The sequence below is a fragment of the Cervus canadensis genome, chromosome 1 (assembly GCF_019320065.1).
Source record: "Cervus canadensis isolate Bull #8, Minnesota chromosome 1, ASM1932006v1, whole genome shotgun sequence".
In the NCBI taxonomy this organism is placed as follows: Eukaryota; Metazoa; Chordata; class Mammalia; order Artiodactyla; family Cervidae; genus Cervus; species Cervus canadensis.
The window spans coordinates 29,536,011-29,562,587 of NC_057386.1; the positions used below are offsets into that span (position 1 = coordinate 29,536,011).

Genomic DNA, 26,577 nt, shown 5'->3' on the forward strand with positions numbered 1-26,577 from the left:
TTTTTTTGCAGTCACGAGTCGCTTTTCTCTCCCATCTGGTCTCAGACTACTGCACCCCTGCCCGCACCCTCTATTTTAAGGGTCCAGAGTTAGCTCATCCCCTCCCTTCTTTTCTCATAGCAAACCCTGGGCTCTGCAAAGAAGCTCAATTTGTTGTTTTCACGCAATGTGAAGGAATTTTTATACTGTTTTCCCTTTCTCCAGGGGATTGTGTGATCTTCCCAGGCAGGTCCTTCCGGAAGCCTCTATGAATATGCTTCCATTGTAACTCAACCTGTTAATTTCTTTACTTTAGAAACCACGCTTTCACTGACATTTCAACTCCTATTTCTATTTGTGGAATTAAATAAAGGCTTTGTCCTGGGACTTCCCTGGTGGTTCAGTGGCTAAGACTCTGCACTCCTGATGCAGGGGCCCTGGGTTTGATCCCTGGTCAAGGAACTAGATCCCACATGCCACAACTAAAAGACCTGCAACTAAGATGGAAGATCTCATGTGTCACAAACAGGACACGGCACAGCCAAGGAAGTAAATAGATACATACATCTTTTTAAAAGAAGGCTTTGTCCCTGTTTAAAAGATGACATGTTATTCAGGGCCAGCTGGGCATAGGAGTTGGGGTTGGGTGGGTATTAAGCCTTCCTCACTGGCTTAAAACTCAACATTCAAAAATGAAGATCATGGTATCCAGTCCCATCACTTCATGGCAAATAGATGAGGAAACAAAGGAAACAGGGACAGACTTTATTTTGGGGAGCTCCAAAATCACTGCAGATGGTGACTGCAGCCATAAAATTAAAAGACGCTTACTCCTTGGAAGAAAAATTATGACCAACTTAGATAGCAAATTAAAAAGCAGAGACATTACTTTGCAACAAAGGTCTGTCTAGTCAAAACTATGGTCTTTCCAGTAGTCATGTACAGATGTGAGTTGGACCATAAAGAAGGCTGAGTACCGAAGAATCGATACTTTTGAACAGTTGAAGAAGACTCTTGAGAGTCCCTTGGACAGCAAGGAAATCAAACCAGTCAATCCTAAAGGAAATCAGTCCTAAATATTCATTGGAAGGGCTGATGCTTAAGTTGAAGCTCCAATACTTTGGCCACCTGATGCGAAGAACTGACTCATTAGAAAAGACCCTGATGCTGGGAAAGATTGAAGGCAGGAGGAGAAGGGGATGACAGAGGATGAGATGGTTGGATGGCATCACCGACTTGATGGACATGAGTTTGAGCAAGCTCTGGGAGTTGGTGATAGACCAGGGAGCCTGGTGTGCTGCAGTTCATGGGGTCACAAAGAGTCGGACATGACTGAGTGACTGAACGAACCCCAGAAATTACAGCATTTTGTTGGGGTTTACTTGGCACAGGGCCTGAGCACACACCAACTCAGAGAGCCCAGCACTGACTGTGCCAGCCCCCGGGGGCAGTCAGCCTCCTCTGCCCAAAAGGACCCTTGATGGCCAAGCTTTAGCATCTTATATTCCCTCCCCACTTCGGATCTTGTTTGTGTGATCTGACCCTTCACGAGGCAAAGAATTCACCCCCTGCCTCCCTGTCCCCCACCCCCGCCCCCCACCCCACAAAAGAGTATCACATCTGAAATTCATACAAATGAGAGTGAATTAATTAAACCACAAAGTTGACCAAGGGTTCTAACTCATGTAGAAATATCATAAGAAGGGTGGGGATGGAAAAAGAGAGAAAATTTCTCTTACCCCCTGACTACTCCCCTTCAGTGATTTTAAGTGGAAAGATAACAAATGATGAAAATAGTAGTTTGTGCGACTTCCCTCGTGGTCCAGTGGCTACGACTCCATGCTCACCTGGGCTCGATCCCTGGTCAGGGAACTAGGTCTCACATGCCACAACGAGAAAGATCCCTCGTGCCACAACAAAGATTGAACAGCCTGTGTGCAACTAAGGCCCAGCACAGCCAAATAAATAAACACTAAAAAACAAACAACTCTCCCCCCACCCCCCCCACACATAAAAGATAGTAGCTCAAATCAGCAGGCCACTTAGCAGTGGCAGCACTAACAGAAACGGTCAACTTGTGTTTAGCTTCAGAATGGCCCAGGAAGTCGGAGTAAGGACTGCAATCTCTCATCCCTGTTTTGTAGAGGCGGTCATCACAAGGTCCAGGCTGGCCCCAGTTCTCTAGAGATTGAGCTAAGACTGCAGGTCCAGCTTTCGATGCTCAGAGGCCCAGCAGAGGGGGTGGCAAAATCGGTTTTCCTCCAGGGAGGTTGTCAGATGTGTGTTGTTCCAGGAACATGTTAAGACCTGCTGGGCTGGTGGGTGAGGGGGTGCTGATGACATAGGAATCAACTGTGCCCCTTTTTCTGCACATGTGGGCTAAGGACAGCTCCATCCTTCATGACATCTTTTACTTGAGCTTTTGAGATCTGAGGGAATGAATGCGACACCCTGACTGTGAAAATAAAGGAGCCAGGGGATCACGACAGTCTTGTTGCCATCGTCTCAGAGAAGGCGTGGGAGGACTGTGGAGCCCCGCTGCCATGGTCCTAAAACAGCATGTCCTTTTCACTCTGACGCTGTGAGTCACTCAGTCATGTCTGACTCTTTGCAACCCCATGGGTTGTAGCCCACCAGGCTCCTCTGTCCATGGGATTCTCCAGGCAAGAATACTAGAGTGGTTTGCCAAGCCCTCCTCCAGGGGATCTTCCTGACCCAGAGATCGAACACATGTCTGTTATGTCTCCTGCATTGCAGGCAAATTCTTTACCACTAGCACCACCTGGGAAGACCAGCATGCAACAACTAATATCCAGGGCAGCCAAATTAATAAATAGGTCTTTTAAAAAATCAATGAGATAGCTTTCTTACAATAAAAAAAGCATTGAGCTTGACATATGTTTTATGTTATTCACAAGGTTCCTGACACACAAGCGTCCAATTGTTTCTAGCTGTTGTTGTTGTTATTATTGGTTTTGGTAGGAGTATCTGTTTGTCTCAAGTTTACCATGATCAAAAATTGTAAAGAAGACCACCCAAGAGGCAGTTGATCCTGTGGTTAGCTGTGCAAAAATCAGCACAACTCTGGAGCCAGGAACACTGAGAGGTTCATTCTGGGAAAGCGAAGCAGACCTTCCCCAGAGCATGAGGGACATCGCAGGAAAGGCTGTGCACTCCCCCCTCTCCTGCCTGGTTCAGGCCAGGCTCCGTGAAGAGGGACAGAGGTCACCTTATCTGGCTGCTGCAGGGACATGGCTCCGTGTTGTGACCCAGGGCCCCTGCTCCAATCTCCTGGGGCTCGCTGGGAGCTGCTGGAGTGTAGGGCGCTGGCTATTGTCCCTGGAGACACGTCGGGCTGTGTGATGACAAGGACCCGCTTCGGGAAGTCCTGACATCACCCCCCAGCTATGCCCACAGGGTTGTCTCCGGGCCTGGCCTCTTGGGGATCTCAGTCTGGCCCCTTGGCGCACCCCCACCCCCCCCCCTCTCTCTCTCTCTCTCGGAAGTGATTAGATGAATGAGTCAGTTGGACTTTCCTCTGTGTAAACATTTAAAATTCCGAGATTACAGTAAGATAGTCAGGGCCCTGGTTACCTTTCCTCTGGATCCACACCAGGGGCTGGAATGCAGGGGGTGGAACGTGAGAACGAACCTCACTCGCTTATCTGTATGCAAGCCTGAGCGGTGCACCATGACGGCTATTTTAATTCTCGGTCAGACCTTCTCCTAACATCCTCCTGGAAGAGGTGGAAGACAAATCCACTTCCTGAGGGAGGAGGTCATCGGGTGCCAGTAGCTAGTTTTAAATGCAGCTCCCACCTAAAGAGTTTCCTATACACTGAGGATACTACAGTCTGGAGGAGACTGACTGAACTGTCCAACAAAGACTGTGGAGCCCACAGCTCTTGAAGGGGATCAGATGGCTTCAGGAAGAGAATTAGGTGGACATGGGACTTTGGAGGAACAAGCATTCTTTTACCTCAAATTCCTGGCACTTTAGAAACTGACTTTATTGGGGGAGAATATATATACATGAAAATGTATATACATGAAAGTGAAAGTGTTAGTGGCTCAGCTGTGTCCGACTCTTTGTGACCCCATGGGCTGTAGTCCACCAGGCTCCTCTATCCATGGGATTCTTCAGGCAAGAATACTGGAGTGGGTTTCCATGCCCTTCTCCAGGGAATCTTCCCAACCCAGGGACTTCCCTGTGACTCAGATGGTCAAGAATCTGCCTGCAATGTGGGAGACTCAGGTTCCATCCCTGAGTCAGGAAGATTCTTGCCTAGGAAAACCCATGGAGAGAGGACCCTGGCAGGCTACAATGCATGGGGTTGCAAAGACTAGGACATAGCCGAGCGACCAACACCTTCCTTTCTATGTGCTGTGCCATATGCTTAGTCAGTCAGTTGCGTCTGACTCTTTACGTACATACAAATTACAGTATACATATTCATTATATGTATGTGTATGGCCGAATCCCTTTGCTGTCTACCTGAACCTATTACAACATTGTTAACTGGCTATATTCCAACACAAAATAAAAAGTTTAAAAAGAAAAAAAAGAGAAATTCACTTTAAGTCTCTAGACAGACCCTGATGCTAAGGACTACGGGAGTTGGGAAAAACAGATAAGCTGCATCAACACTTGTCCTGTATCAACTATTGAAACCAATTCTCCAGGGACAAAGAAGATTGTTAGGTGGGTAAAGATACATTAGCATCATCTTAGAACAACCTAACTTTCCTCCCTGACCTCCCAGACCCCCAAAGCTACCGGCTTCCTGGTTCTCTTTTCCCACCACCTTTCCTAGAATCTTCCTCAGAAAAGTATTTATCACATGTTTCTTTCCCCCAAGGATCATTTGCACTTTGGAAATCCTTTCTCATTATGGAATGATAGATTCTGGTCATGAGAAAGTTTTGCCAAACAAATGACCCCGCCATCTGGTTTACGGGCCATGATTAGTGTCTATTTGCCTTCAAAATTAACGATTAGAGAGTGTTGAGACTTCCAGAGAGTCTGAAGAATGACTGGATTTCTAGTAAACAAGAATTTTTGTTTTGTTTTATTATAAAGTCTTAGCCTTGGGGTTACAAGTGAGCTAAGACTATCGTAGGATCTTTTAGAAAAATGTACATGACACTTGTAAATGGATGATTTCTGGGCCATCCCCCAGGGACAGAAATGTTGCTTCCTATGTTGAAAGGTTACAGTGATAGAAAGAATGACTTTATCTTTGAAAATGGGGCTGTATATTCTGAATCAGCCTTCACTGGTGGTTCAGATCATGAAAGAATCCACCTGCAATATAGGAGACCCAGGTTCGATCCCTGGGTCAGGAAGATCCCCTGGAGAAAGGAATGGCTACCCACTCCAGTATTCATGCCTGGAGAATCCCATGGACAGAGGAGCGTGGAGGGCTACAGTCCATGGGGACGCAAAGAGTCAGGCATGACTGACTGACTAAATTTCACTTTCTTTTCATTCTGAATTGCAGGTTTTTTTTTTTTTTTTTTAAAGGAGCTGAAAAAATGAATTCAGGCATTCAGGTGGGAAGCCTGGCTCAATCCAAGGAAAAGATGAGGACACTTTAGGGTGGAGGAGCTTGCTCACTGGAACAGGACCCCAGGACCTTTTTATTGTCTAAATAGCTGGAGAGCCAGCCGGGGTTCTCCATTCCTCAAGCAAAAGCCAGGCCTCTGGACAATAACAGCTTCCTTGGTAGCTAAGGGATGCTCTGGCAGTGAAGGAGATACTCAGATGACCAGAGAGAGGATTAACAAGCTTGGAGGAGAGCTCTCCAAACTGAGAGTGTGAAGTGACAATGACCATACAAGCAGAACAAAGTCAGGCTCAACTCCAGTGTACAACTTCAGGTCTCGCAAGTTATCACTCCATCACGTCACACTTGTTGCATTCAGTGTTCTGGCCTAAGAGAGAGAGAGGCTGTTGGTGGTTTTCTAAGTAGGAGAAACAGGAAAACAGGTGCAGGCTATGAGATGTAGCCAGGAGGCAGCCCTGAGTCTCCTTTTGTGTCAGTAAAGCCAGAAAGCCTGGTATTTACCATAGCTAAGACATGGAAACAACCTAGATGTCCATCAACAGATGAGTGGATAAAGAAGCTGTGGGGCACATATACAATGGAATATTACTCAGCCATAAAAAAGGAATGCATTTGAATCAGTTCTAATGAGGTGGATGAACCTAGAAGCAATTATATAGAGTGAAGTAAGTCAGAAAGAGAAAAACAAATATTGTATATTAATGCATATAAGTGGATCTAGAAGGATGGTACTGATGAACTTATCTTCAGGGCAGCAATGGAGACGCAGACATAGAGAACAGACATGTGGACACAGTGAGGGGAGGAGAGGGTGGGACGAATTGAGAGAGCAGCATGGAAACATACACGTTCCCATATGTAAAATAGATCGCCAGTGGGAATTTGCTGTGTGATGCAGGGAACCCAAAGCCAGTGCTCCGTGACACCCTAGAGGGCTGGGATGGGGAGGGAGGTGGGAGGAGGGTTCAAGGAGCGGGGGACATATGTATACCTTTGGCTGATTCATGTTGATGTATGGCAGAAAACAACACAGTATTGTAAAGCAATTATCCTCCAACTAAAAATAAATAAATTAAAAAACAAAACAAACCAAAAAGAACATCAAAAACAAAACAAACAGAAAAGAACATAAAAAACAAGCCCCCTTTTCTTTCACATCATATCACTGTAGCCCACACAAGCCTAAGTTTCCTCCAGCTGGAATCTGTAAACTTCTACCTGACTCAGAAAATATACCTGCAGGCCGGAAGAGTGATGGTTGGCTGGCATCCCAAAGGAGAGGAAGGTGTAGGTGGAAAGATTTGCTACAGACACTCAGCTGAGGGCAAGGGTGGGGACAGCTGCCAAGGAGAAGAAAAACCCCACAGTGGGGGCTGGTTCTCTGTCAACAGCCTCCTTGCGAGGTGTTCTAGTTTATTTCATCTTTGTGTTGAAGAAAAGTTGGTCTTGAATAAAACCTGGGTCGGGGGGCGGGGAGGAAGACAGTGAGCGTTTCGCTCTGGGATTGGCAGAAACACAGACGCACAGCTGTGGAGGGAGCTGGAAAATGTAAACACATCTGGAAAGGCGCGTGGTCCAAGGAGGGAAAATACACAGAGGCCAGGAGAACAATACACAGAAAACCACCACCCTGAGTCGCTGCTTTGCTGAGGGTGGAGGATGAGATCCAGAGAAGTGACAGCCAGGAGATGGGTGGGGACCACCAGTTGCCATTGGAAGGGTTACTCAGAGGGCTATTTCTACAGCTGGTCTCTGGGAAGCTTCCTCTGTCCCTATGACATGTCTGTCATAAGATAGATGACATGTCATAAGATGCCACTCATTTGAAAAGACCCTGATGCTGGGAAAGATTGAAGGCGGGAGGAGAAGGGGATGACAGAGGATGAGCTGGTTCGATGGCATCACTGACGTGATGGACAAGAATTTGAGTAAGCTCTGGGAGTTGGTGATGGACAGGGAAGCCTGGTGTGCTGCAGTCCATGGGGTTGCAAAGAGTTGGACATGACTGAGAGACTGAACTGAAGATGCCATTGCCTTGCTGGTAGAAATTCATGCACGTTGAAAGATTGCTGATGAACAGGCTGACGCATGGGGGTTCCCTGGGTGAGGTCAACCTCCACCACCTTTTTCTCTAGCTTTTCCTTCTCTTTATTCTTCACAGATCCTTACTACCTCTGTTTATACATTGTTTTCTTCACTTTTTATACTTCCTTCCATCCACCCAACCACCCTCTACTGGGCACTCTGTACCCTGCACAACTTCTATTTTCACACCATTTATCACTTTTTATTAGGATATATAATTATTCACAGGTTTTGCTGATCATCTATGTCTCCTGTACTAGAATATAAGCTCTGCTAGAGCAGACATTTTTGTAGGTTTTGTTCATTAATATATTGCAAACACTTGGAATAGTGCCTGACACACAGAAGATGCTCCATAATCATTAAATGAAGAAATGAATACATGAAAGGGATCTCTTAGCAAGTCCATCAGTTTAAATTCCCATAGTCTTCTAAGTCTTTAGCTCTAGGCCAAGACTTTCTTCTGCAGTCTAGTTTGGTAGAAACCCCTGCTTACTGGACCCCTGCCCCTCGAGTTCCTGTGGATCTCTCAGCTCCAACATGAAACAGGAATTCATCATCTCTCCCCTGATCTGCTCCTCTGCTCACAGTTCCCATGATACATGGCTGCCATTTAACCAGCTGACCAACAGGGAAACCAAGGTTGGTCATCTGCGACTCTTCCTTTTGTCCACACTGACACACTCTACCAGTATCAAACAATGCATATCAAGTGCCTCTCAGATGCTATTTTTTTCTGTGCCCACAGCATGACTCTTGTTCAGGTTCTTGATCAAAAGCTATTCATCAAAATTTACATCCCCCTCCCCCTTCCATAGTATAGAGATGTTTCTGTGAAACTGCTGTTCCTTTCTTTTCTCTTCTCTGGTGAGATTTGGAGGATGATAAGGCTGCAGGGCACAGGTTTGCAAATTTATAGCTGGTGAGCCTGCTGTCTGTTTGTAAATAAAGCTTTATTGGAACACAGCCATGCCCACTTGTTTATGTATTGCCTGCGGCTCCTCATCCACTATGATGGCTGAGCTGAGTCGTTGTGACAGCTTGGAGAGCTTGCTTACTATCTAGCTCTTTAAGTTTGCCGCCTCTGTGCTAGGGGATGATGGAGTAGCAAGACCAAAGGAGTCTGTGTGCCTGAAAGGCTTGCCATAGAAGAAAACCCTCTCTGGACCATTTATAAATAAGAAATAAATGTCTATTGTTAAGCAGCTGAAATTTTGTGGTTTGGTTAGCAGCTTCTGTTATCCCAACTAATAACCAAAGAGATGTAAAATTCACAAATAAAATTCTAGCAATTTCTAGGGGAAAAATATCCGTGTAGGATTTATTTCCAGAAATACAAGGATGATTAAGAAAGACAGTAGTACCACATTCCTAGAAGAGAGAAAGAAACTCAAATGGTCATCTTTTCATGAATGTGGAAAGCATTTTAAAAACTAAGCATCCATCTTAAAAGCTACTCTTAATAATGGACTAGAACAAACACTTCCTTAGAATATCTGTTTATGGCAAAAGTCAGTATCATATTTAGAGGTGAATGACTAGAGAAATTCCCAAGGAAGACTGAATCAAATAAAAGTGTTATCATCAACATCACAAATAAAACTGGACTAACTTTTTGGCCAATACAATATATAACATTATAATACTGTTTTTGAAGCACTGGCAATGTAGCAATAATAATAATTTTCTACTATGTAATATATCAATAATTATTAAATTATATAATAAAACTGCATAATGTAAAGTTATATAAATTACATGTGCTTTATATAATTCATACATATAATTTTATAGGTTAGATACATACCTGTATATTTTATGTATAATAAAATATATATTTGACTTGTATAATACACTCTATTGTTATCATTTATATATCATTTATAAATACAAATAGGTAATTTATAAATAAAATATAAAAAATTATATATAATTTGTGCTATGCATATACTGCATGTAACTTAAAATGATATTTTGCAATTTATGATGTTTCTTTTCAACTACTAGCCAGCACTTCCAGACAGAAAGGAGGAACAAAGCAGAAAGCACATCTTCATTATTTGCAGATGATGTGATTATATATCCAAACAATTTAAGATACAATGAGAAACTACTGGAACTATTAAGAAAATCTTTGAAGCAACTCTTCAAGTTACAAAATAAATGTGCAAAATTAATAGGTTTCCCAGAGGCAAGCAATAACTGATACAAATTTATTTTTGAAAACCTTACCAGGGGAAATTTTTTAAAAAAGGCTTGTGAAGGTGAAAAGAGATACTATCTTTTTGCCTCAGAAGAATTCATATAATTTAAACATATGAATTCACCATAACTTAGCCTATAAATTCACTGCAATCCTGAACAACATTCTCACAGGATTGAAGTTGGCATATAAGAAACTGATCCTAAATTTCACCAACCAGAAACTTCTAAGAGTAGCCAAGAAACATGAGAAAAATCAGGCCAATGTAAAACAGCCTTGTGAAGACAGAGATCAAGATGTATCATAAAATAAACCGCTAAAATTGTGGAAAAAAGAAAACTAGACCTTGTCTCTTAAACCATGCACTCTCATATATAAAAGTATAAGTACTTTTATATTTCAGCATAAAGACTGAAATATAAAAATGAAGTATAAACATGTTAGAAAACAGAATAGGTGAATAACTCTATTCTTGAGGTAAGAAGTGTTTTCAGTAAGCAATAACATTCAGAACCCAAAGAAAAAGATTAAGAGATTGAACTATACAGAAATTAAAAACTGCTACAGGTAAAATATACTACATAGAAAATCAAAAGACAAAGGACAGAAACAAAACAAAAAAGGTATAGGACATGTTGATAAAAGGATGTGTAATATTCGTGACAGAGGATCAGCTTTTTAAATATATATATTTAAATGTATATTTTAAATAAATATATATATATATTTTTTTTTGGGGGGGGGGGGCGCTTCCCTGGTAGCTCAGACAGTAAAGAATCTGCTTGCAATGTAGGAGACCTGGGTTTGATCCGTGGGTTGGGAAGATCCCCTGGAGAAGGGAATGGCTATCCACTCCAGTATTCTTGTCTGGAGAATTCCCTGGACAGAGGAGCCTGGCGGGCTATAGTCCGTGGGGAAGCAAAGAGTCAGACACAACTGCGTAACTAACACTTTTCAGCCCACAGAGCCCAAACTGGGCTTAGCGCCCAGTTCTTCCCACTCAGGTCCAGGGCTCTTTCTGTTCTGCCAGTCTCCACCCCTTTAAAAGAGGGACCCAAGGCGCACCCTGACTCCAGAGTGATGGATCCCCATGGGGGAGACGTTCTGATCTGCTTGACCAGAACCACCCTGGTCTATGTCAACCTGACATTGGAGGGGGATGGCTGGGAATTTCTCCCTCATTCCTGGGATTTCTGGGAACATTCTGGAACAGTTACCCCTGGATAGACTCTTGTTTAGTGAGCCGCCTTCACCCCCAGGACCCCAGCACTTCAGAGCAGTGGCTGCCTTCAGATCCCAGTGCGAGGAAGCCTGCCGTGGGTGCTAATTACCTTTAATGGCCTCTTTCACAGCGGAGGCCACAGGGAGTATGTTCTTCTCCACCAGCTCCAGCGGCCCCGGCCGGAGAGCAATCTTTTCGTTGAGGTCATCTGCGAGACGGGCTCTTTTCAGCTTCATCTGGGCAGTCGGAACTGATCTCTCTGCAGTGGAGGCTGAGGGGTTAAAATCAAGACGATTGGCTCTAGAATTTGATGTCATTTTTGTGGTTTTATTTTTATTCTGTTTCTTGCTTCTGTAACCCAAACACTCTGACACATTGTACGCCACCATCCTAATAATTTTTCGATGCAATCATCCTCATTTCACATGAATTAGCGGCAAGGACCAGACACTTCCAAATAAAGGCAAATTGAAGAGCATAGAAGTGTTAGAGAAACTGGCTTTGTGAGGATTTTGGGGGGGAAATGTGCAATTTGTTGATTCTGTAAGCAAACAGTCCATAGGGCCTGCCTCGTTTGCTGACTTTAAATGACAGCATTTGCATGCCCATCCAATCTGTATGCGCTTCCCTGGTGGCTCAGCTGGTAAAGAATCCGCCTGAAATGCAGGAGGCCTGGGTACTACCCGGCCCATGATGAGCTGGCAGTAAATATTATCTATTGTTATAATTGGGGCTTCCCTAGTGGCTCAGCAGTAAAAAAATCTGCCCACAATATAGGAGCTGCAGGAGACGCAGGCTTGATCCCTGGGTCGGGAAGAGCCCCTGGGGAAGGCAAGGGCAACCCGTTCCAGTATTCTTGCCTGGGAAATCTCATGGATAGAGAAGCCTGGCGGGCTACAGTCCATGGGGTTGCAAAAGAGTCACACATTTGTAATAATTGTGATAGCATGACTTCTTAAGGGTTTCAGACCTGTTGAGGTTGTGATACTAACTGATTCAAATGTCCTGACCTGGTTGTAAAAGAAACAATTTTGGAGGGAAATGGTTATTTAATTAAACAGGGATTTTAAAAAATGAATATATCCAATAGGCAGCTCAGTTTCTCATCACTGGCAGGGTTGAAAGATCACTGACAAACTCTAAATCACTCTTTATTCCTCTCTGGGCAAGGCCCTGACTTATTTCTGTGCAAGAACATGGAAGAGAGTCTTAAAAGCCAGTTGTTGCAATAAGGCAGAACCAGAAGTTAGGGTTCCATGAGACTTTGCTGCTTTCTGCTCAACTCTGAAAATTTAGAAGGTGAGATCTTTACAGACCTCATAGTACCACTGTTCTATTAATGTGTGTGTGTGCTCAGTTGCATCTGATTCTCGGGGTTCATAGCCTGATATTTTAATTCAAGATGCTAATGATGCAACAGATAACATTCCTTTTTTGAACTGAACTGAACTATACATATATATTGCTGTAAGTGTAGAAAATACTAAAAAAATTTATGCAAAAGAAATGAAAGCATTGGGAAACCTCCCCCACTTAGAATCTACTGTTTTTAATAATTGGGTATATTTCTTGATTATTTACACAGTATTTATTGTTAGGTCTTTATCTTTTCATCATAGAATCTGACTATAAATACAATTTATGTATATACTTTGCTTTCCTGAATTCTACTGTGAATATCGTTTTGTTTTCTGGTCTCCTCAGTAAACATCATTTTGTAAGCCTTGCATGCACAGTTGCCTCAGTCATGTCTGACTCTTGTGACCCCATGGACTGTAGCCCACCAGGCTCCCCTGTCCATGGGATTCTCCAGGCAAGAATACTGGAGTGGGTTGCCATGCCCTCCTCCAGGGGATCTTCCCAGCCCAGGGATCGAACCCGAGACTCCTGCTTTGCAGGCAGATTCTTTACTGCTGAGCCACCAGGGAAACTCTTCTGAAACTAAACGTTTATTACTAGTATGAAGGATGGACATTTTAAAGGAAGTTGATACACGTTCGATATTCCCTACGTGCTCACAGAAAGCTGAGCAGCAGTGCAGCTCAGATCGGACCCCAAGTGTGGTATCTTCTGGGCCACTGTGTGGCTTCTCGAGTTGACTATCTACATGACCTTGAATGATGAGATGACAGCTCAAAACCCACTTCGGAATGGAAGTGGCTCCTTTCTAAGCGGACTCGGCCACAGTGCAGAGACAAAGAACCTTGAACGATGGCCCGCGTTCCCGTCTCCCTGACGGGCACTGGATTAGCAATTCCGGGCGACCCTACCTTGGAGTATGTGCATTTTCACCACGGCCGCACGGTCAGACCTGCTTCTTGCCTTGCGCTTCAGGGTGTCTTCAGCCTGTCAGACACAAGCATCGAATTAATTCCACTCTCAGTATCATACAGCCAAATGGTCTAATTTTAACTTCGAAAGAAACCCCCTTTCTCTCAAAAGGAAAAAGCATTACCTTCTTACAAATGAAACATGCGAATATCCCTGTTCTACATTTTGATGAAGGAGGACTCATCTAGTTAAACCTCTCTAGTAATTTCAGGATGGAGAAATAAGACAAAGATGTCAAAAGCTTTGGTCCACCTCAGCGCTCCAAAATTAAAGAGCAGACAAGTACCTATTCATAAAATATTAATACAACTGATATCATCATGCTGCTTATATTATAGCCAACCTTATTTTGTAAAGGAATCACGAATTAACTAGAGTCAGAGATGAAATGTAACCTCACGCCATCCAGTGTAACATGACAACACATGCCCTCCTCCTGTTTTTCCCTTGAGTTTTGTCTTAGGATGTGAAAACAGGAATCCTGCAGATTGAGACCCATATTGAAGCTGCAAGGACACTTACAGACGTAGTATTTATTGAGTCTTAAAGTTTTCTTGATGATGGAGTTGTCTGCAGAGATGGAGTTGGCTGTGGCAGAGCCGTAACTGGACTTCAGGGCCCTCATTTCTGGGTTCTGATCTCACTGTATTGAATCTCTTAATTGGCCCCCCAAAGGGGGGTCTGGGGCTCACTCCAGTTCTGATGAAAGGCAGTTATTCTCCAGGCAGCAGGAAGCACAGCCTCCCACGAGCAGCTCTAGGGAATCCTGGCGCTCTGCCCCTCTTCCCCGCCTCCCACCCCCTCACTAGCTGCCAGCCTAGGACTCTCTAGCAGTGACCTCCCAGGAGGACACCTGCTGGCCTTCCTTCTAGGGGCACTGCTGGTGCTCCCTAATTAGCACTTACAGTATCAATAAATTCAAGTTGCAGAGACCTGCTCTGAAGGTATAGAATACATGCTAATTTCCCCCCTTCAAATGCTAAAAGAAAGAGAAATAAACAGAATTCTTTTAGCCTTCCACTGTTGTTTAGTCACTCAGTCGTGTCCAACTTATTTGACCCCACGGACTGTAGCCCACCAGGCTCCGCTGACCATGGGATTCTCCAGGCAAGAATACTGGAATGGGTTGCCATTTCCTTCTCCGGGGGATCTTCCCAACCCAGGGATTGAGCTCGCATCTTCTGCACTGGCAGGCGGATTCTTTACCACTGAGCCACCAGGGAAACCCTTTCACCTTTAAATAGCCTCTAATAAGCCCTGTATCCGTAGGCCTTACCCTACCACTGAATTGGATTTAAAATCATCTGATCGTTGCTGAGAAATGCCTGTCATGAAAGAGAGGCCACCTTGCCAACCTACCTTACCTACCTCATTTCATGTCTCTCTGAAAAAACTCCTTGTAGGGATGCCCTGATCGACATCAGAAAGACTGGGGACATCTGTTTTTTTAAAAGCTCACCAATAGCAGTTTCAAAGCCAACATCACTGATCCTATTTCCACAGTTTTCAGAGCCTAGGAGGAAGATTCCACACAGCGTGGGGGGAGGGGACCAGCCAACTGTAGGAGAAGTTTGCCCAAACTTAGCCCCTGGAGATCTATAGCCTAGAGTCTAATATCAGAAAGATGGGAGGTTTGCAGAAATTTACCTTGTCACTATCCAAATGTTTTCTTTGTTCATGGAATTCAGGTGGGCTTTTCAGGGCTGAAACAGAAAGATACAGATGTGAGCAGGGGGCCTTGGGGCCTGGAGCAGCGTGGCAGTGTTTACCGATGTGCTTGCTGAGCTGTGCACGGGGGCAGGGGGGAGGTGATCGCCTTCTTCAGGCCACAAGCAGTTGAAAAGGAAAGGCCTGGAGGTCACCCACTTCCCCGAGGCCGGAGGGCACAGAGAAAGGTGGACGTCAGCCTCAAACAGGAGGAGCAGCGCGGGCAGAATACGCGATAGGAAGAGGAGTGGCAGAGACAAGGCATTCCAAGATTCCCAAGAGGGGCTGGCCTGGGGGTGGGGACAGGTGATGCTCTAGTTTTAGGGAGATGGGGAGACTGGGGTGACCACCACTCTCTTTGGCTTTGCCCTGCCCTTGAGCACAGAAGTCTGGGTGGAGGTCAAGGTCAGTGGAAGGGCTGTGATCCATGTTGTGGGAGGCAATTTGTCCTTTTGGGTCAGGTAGGTGGCTGGTCGGGCAAGAACATGCAACCAAAGGGTGTTGAGAGAGAAGCACAGAATGAGACTTTGAGGGCTGGAAGGGACCTTGGAGATGGTGAAATAAAGGGGAAACTTAAGGCCCCTGGAATGGGATTAACTCGCCCAGGGCCACACTGGTAGGGCTAGGAGCCTAGGTCCTCTGACCATCTAACTTCTCTTCAGCTGTGATGCTCAAAACACTGACAACCAGTAGACACGGACACTGGTCCATCACAGTCCACAGCAGCCAGAAACAACCTGGACCGGATGCCAGCCTCCCTTCTCTCCACGACCCTACTGCTCCTCTTCCTCCCAGCTCCCAGCAATGCCTCACGGTGATGAATTTTTGACTTTGCTTTTGCAAAAATCTGCCTTTTCATTGCCTTTCCTGATCCCCTGGAACAACCACAACCCAGAGCCATAAATGGTAACTTTTCATCAGAAGTGATGAGGTTGATCAGTGGTTGCAGAATTGTACCGAATATTCTCCTGGACTGGAGGTCTGGACAAGTGAGTGGATCACGTGATCCAGAATTCTAATATGACTTCAACAGATGTCAACTTCCAAGCTGCAGGCAAGGAAACAGTCTTCCAAACTTTGGCTGGTATAAAAAAAAAAAATTGGGTATCTAACCAGATGGGCACTTGGGGCTGTGTGTGTGAATGTGTGAGCATGTGCATGCGTGTGAATGTGTGTGTCTCATTCAGCCTCAAAACCATGCCGCATGTGAGCCCAGCTCCTGGACGGGCTTGTTGGAGAGAAGGGAGACTCCACTCTGGTGCCGGCAGCTGGTCAAGCCCATTATCCTTGGATATTGCTTGGGGAGCTTGGGGAGCTTGGGGAGCTACTGAGGCATCTCTCTCCAGACTTTCCTATCTCACCCAAACGACCGCAGAGTTGACCAAAGGAACAGGCAGACTGGTCCCAGCTGGCTGCCCTGTGCCAAGGAGACTGGACAAGTCCTTTTCTCCTCAATTTGACCAGAGACTAAGGGGCTTCCTTTTGATAGGAGGAAAAAAATCAATTGTTGCCTGACCACCACATCTCCCATCGATCTAACACCTCCAGTTTCTCTTTGCTGCTTTTCACTCTTAAAAGGAACCTCTCTGCCAACTCTGCCCTTTTCAGTGGCCTCTTTCCCCTCCCCTGTCCCCTGACTCAGTGGCTCTGGAAAAATGTGCGGGTCTGTTGCATTGCTCATACATTTTCCCTGACTTGGCTCTGACCCCCATCCTGAGTCAGGAGGCTTGTCTTGACTTGCCTTTGATCACAGCTGCAATTTACACTGATGGAGTTCTGAAACCATCTCCTGTTTCCTCAGGCAACCAGATCCTACAAATTTGCTTGAGGGCCACTGGGTCCTGGTGAGCCTGTACCATCTGAACCCATAGGTCTTCACCTCTGTCCAACAGTCTGGTGGTCACCTAGGTATTATATACTGATGTGGCTTAATCCCTTCCATAATCCAGAAAAGGAGTTGATTTTAGTGTGGCCTTCCTTACTAAGTCGTTAAAAAGAGTGACACAACTTTTTCCTTAAGAAGCAACCCTAAGGGGACAGCCTGAATCTATCTTGAGATGGCTTTTACATTCCAAACTCAATTGGTTTTAACTGAGCTGAGGGTTTAGGGGGAATTTATCTGCTTCTCTTATCTCTGAGGCTTTTGATTCTTATTAGTGGAGCTTATTAACTCTTCCATGAAATGCTTCATTTCCTGTATCTTAGCCTGCAGAATTACAATTCATCACTCTTTGGTGGTAACAATTCCCCTGTGAAATGACTAAACAGTCCAGTTCTCTGATGCCAGGTGCACAGTGGTCTTCTGGAACCTTCTGCCACAAAGTGGGAGAGGCTATGACCATTCAGCAAGGACTTGGGAAGGAAGCTGAGAAGATTCACACACTGGGTTGTACCCCACGCTCTTCTTTCCAGGACTCAAAGGATGTTACATGGGGCACTGGATTGGCCTGCCATGGCCTCTGTGATTGACATGTATCTTTCCTGGGATTCCAGAGAAAAGAGGGTTTCAGTCCCTCCCCCCAAGGGCCAAGAAAAGTGAAAGTGCATCCCCGTGCACCACATTGACGTTTTGGAAAATCCACGAGGGAACTCCTCTGCCGACAGCCCTGGGAGTATCAAATGGCAACATTCTGTATTTAAGGGACGTTGACATTTAGGATTGAAAAAGGAATTTGGATTGCTAAATTAAAAAAAAAATAAGTCAGTGTGATTCCAAATTAAAATACGGTTGTAAATTCAGTCAGCCACACGTCTCACTCATCCCCTGGGAGGAAGATGAATCGCTTCTCACAGGGGAATTCATGTTCTCGATGAGGAGTTTAGTCACGGGCTATTCCTATTTCTGTCTGCGCAGCTCCGGCTAATTTGGGTCAGCTGTGTGTATAAACATTTGCTTACTTAGAACTCAGGAAAAGATCCCAAGATAAGAACAGACCTCCTGTGGTGGTCCCCTGCTTCTAACCTCCTGCCTCCAACAGGGACCCGGAAAAAAGAGAAAACAGGCTGGAGGGCCGTTGACAATCTGCTAGGGAGAGGAGCCTGGGGCTGGTGGCAGTTCTGATGGCGGAGGCGGGGCCTGCCTTCTCCCCTCGGGCTTGGAGGGGAGAGCCCAGCTCCTCCTCCAGCATACGGGTCAGGACCAAGAGGCTGCATCCAAGAGCTGGTGTTCTGGGTCAGCAGCTGGGGCAGTGGTTCCCAAAGTGTGGCCTTGGACCAACATCTTTGGCATCGTCTGGAAACTTGCTAACAGTACCAATTTTCAGGCCCCACCCAGACCTACAGAATCCAAAGCACGGGTGAGAGGCGGAGGGACAGAGGGTCTGTGTTCAGACAAGCCCCCCAGGGGGATTCTGGTTCTCTGGCATTTCCATGGCAAGTAGGTCCTGACCTGTAGATGGGAATCAGAGGTACTTGGGAATCAGAGACTTCAAGAAGGGGTGGCTGATGTCTATGACAGATTTCTCAGTATTTCAAAAAACTGAAGAAAAAGGGTGTGTTTGTCCAGAGAAAGGCTGCTGAGTTTCATGAAACTGCCACTTTTCATAGTTGCTGCCTAGAAGCAGAACAACTTGGTTAAGAACTGCTTGTTCTCATCAAAAAGCACTGGCTGGTAAGTTTATATGCCATTAATTAATCAAAGACAGATATATGGATAATAATTCATATATATAGGGGTTTGGGGGGAGGAAGACAAAACTGATTTAAATACAAGCTCTACAGTAGTCATGGGTATAATTAAAGAAGTCTTGGATGACTAAAGTTTCGGGAGCCATCCCTCTGGGTTCTGTCCTTGCTTTGCCATCTATTTCTGGTGCAGCCTTGAACAAGGCTGAGAGTCTTCCCATGTTCTTGGTTTCCCACTTACAAACAGGTTTAGCAATGCTTGTCCTCTTGACTTTGCTTTTTTTTTTTTTTTGGTCATGCTGTGTGGTATGGAGGATCTCAGCTCACCAACCAGGGATCGAACCTGCGCCCTCCTGCATTGGGAGTGCAGAGTCTTAACCACTGGACCACCAGGGAAGTCCATTGGCTTTGCTTTTAAAGACAAATTGGACCAGGAGTATTCTTCTTCCAAATGAATGGGATCCATGCTAGGCACGTGTGGTTAATACTTTGGAAACTGTTTCATCTCTTTAGGGTGGCAACAGATGGCCCGTTCAGAACCCAAAGGATAGTCTCAGGGGGTCTGAAAAGATTGCCTTTTCCCAATGGAGCTTTGTAATATTATGGCTTGCATGCTTAGGGAATTCAATGCCTTCTACATGAATACTCCGGAATTTCTCAGAAGGGTCCACAGATACATTCCCATGATGCCTGCATTACTAGTTCACTAATTTCTAAGGAGCAAGGAACTAGAAAATAGAACGAAAGAATTGGGGGAAGTAGAAAAGTTAGGGTTTTGGACCCAAATGGGCTTGGTATGAAAATCGAGGAGGCTTTTTTATCTCACTCCACATTTGAGATGTTAGGAGGGAGGGAAGGGGGACAGATGAAACCCTTGTGCCGTGTTCTGCTCAAACAGCCAACAGTGGGGGGGCGGGGGAGTGGGTGCTGTGGGGAGAAGCCAAGTCAGAGGAAGGCACTGAGGAAAGGAAGGAAGACTCTGCCCCGCCAACTTCTCAAAACTATCAAGAAGCTGCGTGTGCTGTGGGTGCAGGAACCGGCCCATGACGCCTCTCGCTATTCAGGAGGAGGACCACAGAACTGAGGGATTTACCAAGGCTTTGCCGTAAGTATGTGGCTGCGGAGGCCTGGATTAGTCTGCAAAACAAATAAAGGCAGCACCATTCACACACAGCTCATCGTATCTTTCCATTCATCAACATCCATCAGACCACGGAACAAGCTGCCCAGATGCTTCTCTCTGGCCAGCGGGGCTTTCTTTGAGTCTCCGCAGAGAAGTCGCAGCCTCTTGGGTGCCCCCTGGGCTTCTGTAATCGACTTCAGTTCTCTAATGCCGTTTTCTGGATTCCAGGAGAATCAACTCAATGTTCCTGCTTCTCTCCCCTGGATTCATAGAGATCAGCCCCAGTGTACTAGCAGAAGGAGAGAGAAAGTCATTTCTTTCCTTCAGTTCTCCCAGAAACCTACTCCATGTAGTGGTGAGATGTTGTCCAATATTGTTAACAGGCATAACTAAGCAGGAGAATGGGGAGAACATTCTAGAGGGTAAGCTCTTTGAAACAGAATTCATGTCTAACTCCTCTGTGTTCCTTTGGGCTTTTCTCCCAACAGATGGTCAAAATATCTACTGAACTGCTCTGTGACTTTCTTTTTTTCATCGAAAACTCAGAGCTGATTCTCTTTCTGCACTAAGACTTCTGAAGGGGTTGGAATAAAACAGTATTTAAGATTCAACTCAGGAGATATGTGTTAGTCACTCAGTCATGTCCAACTCTTTTGCGACCCCATGGACTATAGCCCACCATGCTCCTCTGTCCATGGGATTCTCCATGCAAGAATACTGGAGTGGGTTGCCATTTCCTTCTCCAGGGGATCTTTCCCACCCAGGGATCGAGCCCACGACTCCTGCTTTGCAGGCAGATTCTTTATCATCTGAGCCACAGCATTTACCCTTCAACCCATGAGATTGGTGCCCAAAGAGAAGAATGTAGTGGAGAAAACCTGCATGAGAAATGATGACCAGACCTGAGCCTGCCCACAGGTGTCCGGGAAGGATAGGAGGTTGGGCTGTGTCCCCAAACAAGAAAAAATAAGTGAACCCTGATGTCCTCTTGAAGCCTTGAGCCTGACGGGGACGGTGGCAGAGCCATGCTTCTGAATTCCAGTTGACGGTGACAAGTAGGCAATTTGAAACTTTCCTTTTGAGATTCAGAGGTGGGATTCTGGAAGGGAGTCTGAACCATAAATTCTTAAAGTAATATTTCTACACTAATGTCGAGAGGCTAGTTCACTCAGGTTTCACAACTCTTTTGAAAATGTGAATTCCACCAATGATACTATAAATGTGAAAGCAATCTTAGAAGCCAGCCTGGAGGTGTACTTCTGGCTGAGAGTGCTTTCATACTGTTTAAAGGGGCTCTATGCTGGCTGCTACTCCAGGATCAAGAGAGGCAGGTTTCAGCCTCAGCTGCTGCAACAGGAGGGGACTGCAATTTCTTCTTTTTGCAATGGGCAAAGGCCTTGGGTCAGTCTAATGTACAACTCAAGACTAATTCTGTCCAAGGAGAGCACGTGTTTCTGTGAACAAACTAAAACCAGCAGGGCTACCTGGTAGTAGCAGAAGGACAGTGAACAATTCACCTGGCCAGCAGCTAGCCACTTGAGCAATTTATAACAAGTTTGAAAATCCAGGGGGAGCACTGCAGTTATTTCCAGTGTTATGGACAACGTGAGGCTGTGTTATCATTTTACTGTGCATGCATTTTAAGTCTCACAGTTCAAGTTTGTAAATAGGACCGCTTTGGGCTCTGGCTTTGGGATGTTTAAAGCATCTCTGAGGCCTCTCCAATCTCAGTTTCATGAAGGTTAAAGACAGTGAGATGTGGACTAAGGCAGGGTTTTCAAACTCTGTTCGAAGAGGACCCTGGGGAAGAGAAACAGGGTTATCTAAGAGGGGTGAGGGGGGCCGAGTGAGTGGGGCAGAGGCCCCTGACCCTGTTCCAACCAGTATGTGTGTGTGTGTATACATACACACACACACCTAACACACAATTTATTTATTAAAAAACACCAAAAATCATCAAATTAGGTGATCTCCAATGACTATCAGCTTTGCTTCCCTCAGTTCTACTCCCTTTCTTCCTCCTTTCCTCCTTCCTTCTGCTTCAGAAAATTCAGGTGATAGAAGGAAGCTATAAAAAGCCCTCTTGGGAAATATAACCTGTCCCACCTTCTGTGTTTCTTGTCACCTTTCCCCTTAAAATCTCGAGCCTCTACAAAGTACAGTCATGCTCACGGTGGTCCCCAAAGAGCCCAGCACACCACCCTGCACAGAGTCTGGGTCATCATGAAATATGTTGAATCTGATTGAATAGAAAAGACCCAGACTGTGAGTTCCTGTTTCCTTCTCTGGAGCAACTGCCTTTACACATGTGTGCCTGGTGGTGGTGGGGTGGCTGAGTAAAGAGACTGGTGTTTAGGCTCTGGGCTGATGGGGCCACCATCTGGGCTCCACATCTCAGCAGGTGCAGAGGCTTGTCTGGGTCCAGCTTCCCCAGAAGCGCTAAGTCCCTGGAGCTGAGCCTGCACTGGGCTGGGTGCACCTGCTGTAGCTTTGACAATTATCTACAGCAGAAGTGACACCCTCGGAGAGGAGGTGACTGAAGACTATGCGAAAATGATGCTGCTTAATCTACCTTTCTCGTTTTGCTGAATTAAAAAGGAAACATCACTGCATGACTCATAGGACTTTCCCCAGCAACTGTCTTCAAGACACAATGGGCTATGGGTGCAAAATTTCTGTTAAGCAGTACTTCATTAATATATACACTATCTGATTCTGGAAATCCTGGAGAAAAGTGAAAAAAGTGAAAGTGTTAGTCACTTAGTCATGTCTGACTCTTTGCGATCCCATGGACAGTAGCCCATCAGGCTCCTCTGTCTGTGGGGATTCTCCAGGCAAGACTACTGGAGTGAGTTGCCATTCCCTTCTCCAGGGAATCTTCCTGACCCAGGGATTGAACCTGTTTTTCCTGCTCTGCAGGCAGTTTCTTTACCATCTGAACCACTGGGGAAGCCCCACACTATCTGATTCTGGAAATCCTGGAGAACAAAATATTCTATCTCCACTGGACTCTACTCTGCAAATGGACATTTAATTTGCATGCCTTACACAGGGGTGTTATGTAAAAATGTGCCATAGGATTCATTCCTGTTTTTATTAGGTGTCTTACTCCTGAAATTTAACTCCAGAAACCTCAAAAAATTTTTTTATTCTTCTCCAAATGGCAGCTGCAAGACCCAGGTTTGGATTATTTAAACATGTAGGTTAAACTTTAAATCAGTTGTGAACAGCTTGAGCAGATGTAAAGGTACTGGGTCTCTCTACTTCAATTGCCTTTCCAGAATTAAGAGAAAGAGATGCCCATGAAGGATTGCTGTTGTTATTGTTGAGTTGCCAAGTTGTGTCCAGCTCTGTGGGACCCCGTGGACTGTAGCCAGCAAGGCTTCTCTGTCCTTGGGGTCTCCTAGGCAAGAACACTGGAGAGGCTTGCCATTTCCTTTCCAGAGGATCTTCCCAACCCAGGGATGGAACCCAAGTCTCCTGCATTAGTAGGTGGATTCTCTACCTCTAAGCCACCTGGGAAGCTCCCATGAAAGAACTGATTATTTTAATGCTCCCAAAACTGGTGTATTCATCTTTTATTTGAGGGCATGTGGTAGAGACTGTGGTCTGCGGAGAGGATCCTAGTGGATCTACACTTGCCTATGCTCCACTGTTAGTGAATCGTTTTTCTAGATGGTGGTTAAACAAATTCAATTCTACACGTTTGCAAGAGGATTCAGAATTAAGACTGGCCTGCTCGACTTTGAGCCCCAGTGTGTTTATCTGACATGAAGCCTGTAGACTCCAGGTCTCTCCTGTGTTTTAACACCTGCCTCGCTGGGCTGGCAGAGATGAAACAGACCACACAGACTCGTGACTTTGATTTCTCATTCTAACTGTACATTTGATCGAAGCAACCTTTCAGTTGCAGGGTGAGATCTTTCTTTTGCGCTTAGCAAATCGCTAAAAAAAGTCGTTCTGCCATAGGTCACCTGCTGTTTATTCTTTGTAGGGCTGAGCCATGAACAAAGAACTTCATCTGAATTCCCAAAGGAAAGAGCTTGAAATATTCTTAGTTCTTTTCTGGTTCTGAAGCACCGACTATACTTAAAATGTTTAGACTTTGGATCACAGGGCACCAAGGTTACTAACTGTAGGACATTCAATCAAGGGCAAATGTTTGCTTGTTGCATGCTTAACTATGAAGTCACAGTCTGGACAAAGACCTGGATTTCTGCAGGAGTCATTATGGATTTTGATTTTTTAAATTTTAATTAAAAAATTAAAAATTTTAACTTCTGCGGGAAGACGTTAGAAAGTGTGACCTAAAGGAGCTTACATGGTGATTCCATTTATCTGGTACTTTTTCTGTTTTTATAGCTAACCAGAAGGCAGCTTCAACTGCTCAACTTGAAGTTTTCAAGTTTCAAGGTAGGAAATTTCAAATATACCTTCCAAAAGATAGGATAATCCTTCTTCTTTGACCCAAATGATGGCCAGTAATTCAACGTTACACCATTTATACTAGAATGGTATTTCTGCTCATTATTCCAGAAAGGAAGCAATTGACAATATTCAATTACCTGGGGACTCAAGTACTCAAACAGAAGTGAAACCAAGGAGGTGAGAGAAAGATGATACAATTAATGCTTCCAGGAAGAATAGTGATTATATCCAATTCTAAAAATAGGAGTGGGGATGGAGGCCCATAGAGTTGTGTTTGTCCTGTAATCAAATCCGCTACATTAGAATTTTAGGTACAAACCTCTGTGAGTAAAAGGAAGCCCTGGCACATGAGTAGCATTTGGGACAAAGCCTCTAAGGTCTGGGATTCCTGCTGACCCAGAGTCCGGGAGGATCTGGGGAGACTGATCTGTGAAATTGGATTATGACCTCTCAGGTGCTTTCCAGCTCCCAAATCACATGTTCCGCCCACCCCAGCCACCCCCATATAGACCAGTCCATAAGAAACAGGGCTACTCACGTGGTACGATGCCTTGGTTAGCCAGCTGTTCTTGGGTCCTTCTCTGTTGGAGTCGTAACTGTAAAACTTAGAAAAGGAAGTGTTAGTATGTGAGCTGGGCTAAGACTGATTGTGATCACTTCTATTTGCCTCACATCTCTTTTTGCCTGATCACTCTTCTCATATTATTTCTAGAACAGTTCTGAAAGTCTGAAGTGTGTGAAGGACACTTGCATTTTGCTGTGGGCATGGACAAGAAAGGATGAGAGAAGCTGAGGGGTTGCAGGGTTTTCCAGCAAGTGAGTGACCACCAGAGACTAGAAGTCTCATCTCCTCTTTGAAGTGAACATTATTTTCACAGCATCGCACTCTGTCTCCCCCTGCTATTTTACCTGGGAGGTGAATACCATCAAATGCTGCCATGATTTCAAAACAGGAGACAGAGTAAAGAAGGCTTCGTCTCAAACATGTCACCTGGGTTCAAGTTCCACATCTTGCCCCTTCCTGGATGGATAACTCTGGGCAAGTTGTTCAACCTCTTTGACCCTCAGGTTTTTCATTTGTAAATGGGAACAATGCCCTGTGGGATTGCTATCGTTTGATTAAAACATGTATGCGGGTTGCTTAGTAGAGTGCCTGGTACCATAAATCATCAATAAATGGGAGTACTGGGACTTCCCTGGAAGCCCAGTGGCTAAGACTCCACGCTTCCAATGCCGGCAGCCCAGGTTTGATCCCTGCTCAGGGAACTAGATCCCTCAGGTTGCAACTAAGAGTTCATATGCCACAACGAAGCTGGAAGTTTGGGTGCCACAAATAAGACCTGGCACAGCCAAATAAATAAATAAAATAAATATTAAAATAATAAATGGTACTATTGTGAGAGTCTGGAATTCACCTGGAAATTCAGAGAAGGGCCAATGGAGTCATGCTTTGGTTAGAAAATGTAAAACACCATAAATTGTACAAACTATAAATTATGGAACTCTCTGTTACTATCTGTAGTACAAGTAGATTACATATATACCACATATATTTATGTATGTAAGTAGTTACATATATGATATATATTATAAGTATAATATTTATGATTTCCTTCTTCTCTTCTCACTTAACCCCCTAAAAGAATCTATCTTTGGACATGTACGTTTTCTCAGGGAGATTCAGAGTTTGCCGTCTTGATTTCTGGGTTTAAGCTGCTCAGGATGAGAACAGAAAGAGCAGAAATTTTCAAAGAGAGGGACTGGTTTGATCACCTTATAATGAAAAGAGAGAACAAGCATTGCTTTCATGAAGAGAAAATTAGAATGGAGAGGAGGAAAATGAAAAGGCTATACAGCTGTCTTTCAAGTTCATTTACTATTCCACAGTGAGGCTTCAGAGCAAGTGCAGTCGTAAGATATACTGAGGCGAGCTTCCCTGATGGCTCAGCGGTGAAGAACCCGCCTGCCCATGCAGGAGACGTGGGTTTGATCTCTGGTCTGGGAAGATCCCATATGCTATGGAGCAACTAAGCCTGTGCCTCAATTACTGAGCCTGTGCTCTATCCAGAGCCCGGGAGTTGCAGCTACTGAGCCCTAGAGCCCGTGCTCCACAAAAAGGGAAGCCACTGCAATGAGGGGCCTGCACACCACAAGGAAGCCACACCTCAAATGAAGCCACCTTGAGGTGTGGCTTCACTTCATTTGTCCCCGCTTGCCACAACTGGAGAAAAAGCCTGTGTAATAAGGAAGCCCCAGCACAAAAATAAATAAATAAACATAAAAAAATAAGATATTCTGAAAGAGTAAT

General features: G+C 45.0%; 1 protein-coding gene across 7 annotated transcripts in view; it reads right to left on the reverse strand.

Moving 5' to 3' along the window:
* The window catches only part of MYOCD (myocardin), a 96,251-nt gene that overhangs the window by 40,650 nt on the left and 29,024 nt on the right, over positions 1–26,577 (reverse strand). For 4 of the 7 annotated variants that reach the window (XM_043473822.1, XM_043473813.1, XM_043473858.1 and 1 more), the window contains exons 2-5: positions 24,808–24,873; positions 15,035–15,090; positions 13,327–13,402; positions 11,166–11,327 (exon numbers count right to left, since the gene is read on the reverse strand). In XM_043473822.1, the coding sequence (XP_043329757.1) occupies positions 11,166–11,327; positions 13,327–13,402; positions 15,035–15,090; positions 24,808–24,873 (360 nt within the window). Of the gene's footprint in view, positions 1–11,165; positions 11,328–13,326; positions 13,403–15,034; positions 15,091–19,811; positions 19,856–24,807; positions 24,874–26,577 lie in introns of all 7 variants that reach the window. The other 3 variants (XM_043473832.1, XM_043473847.1, XM_043473837.1) reach the window with 1 other exon arrangement.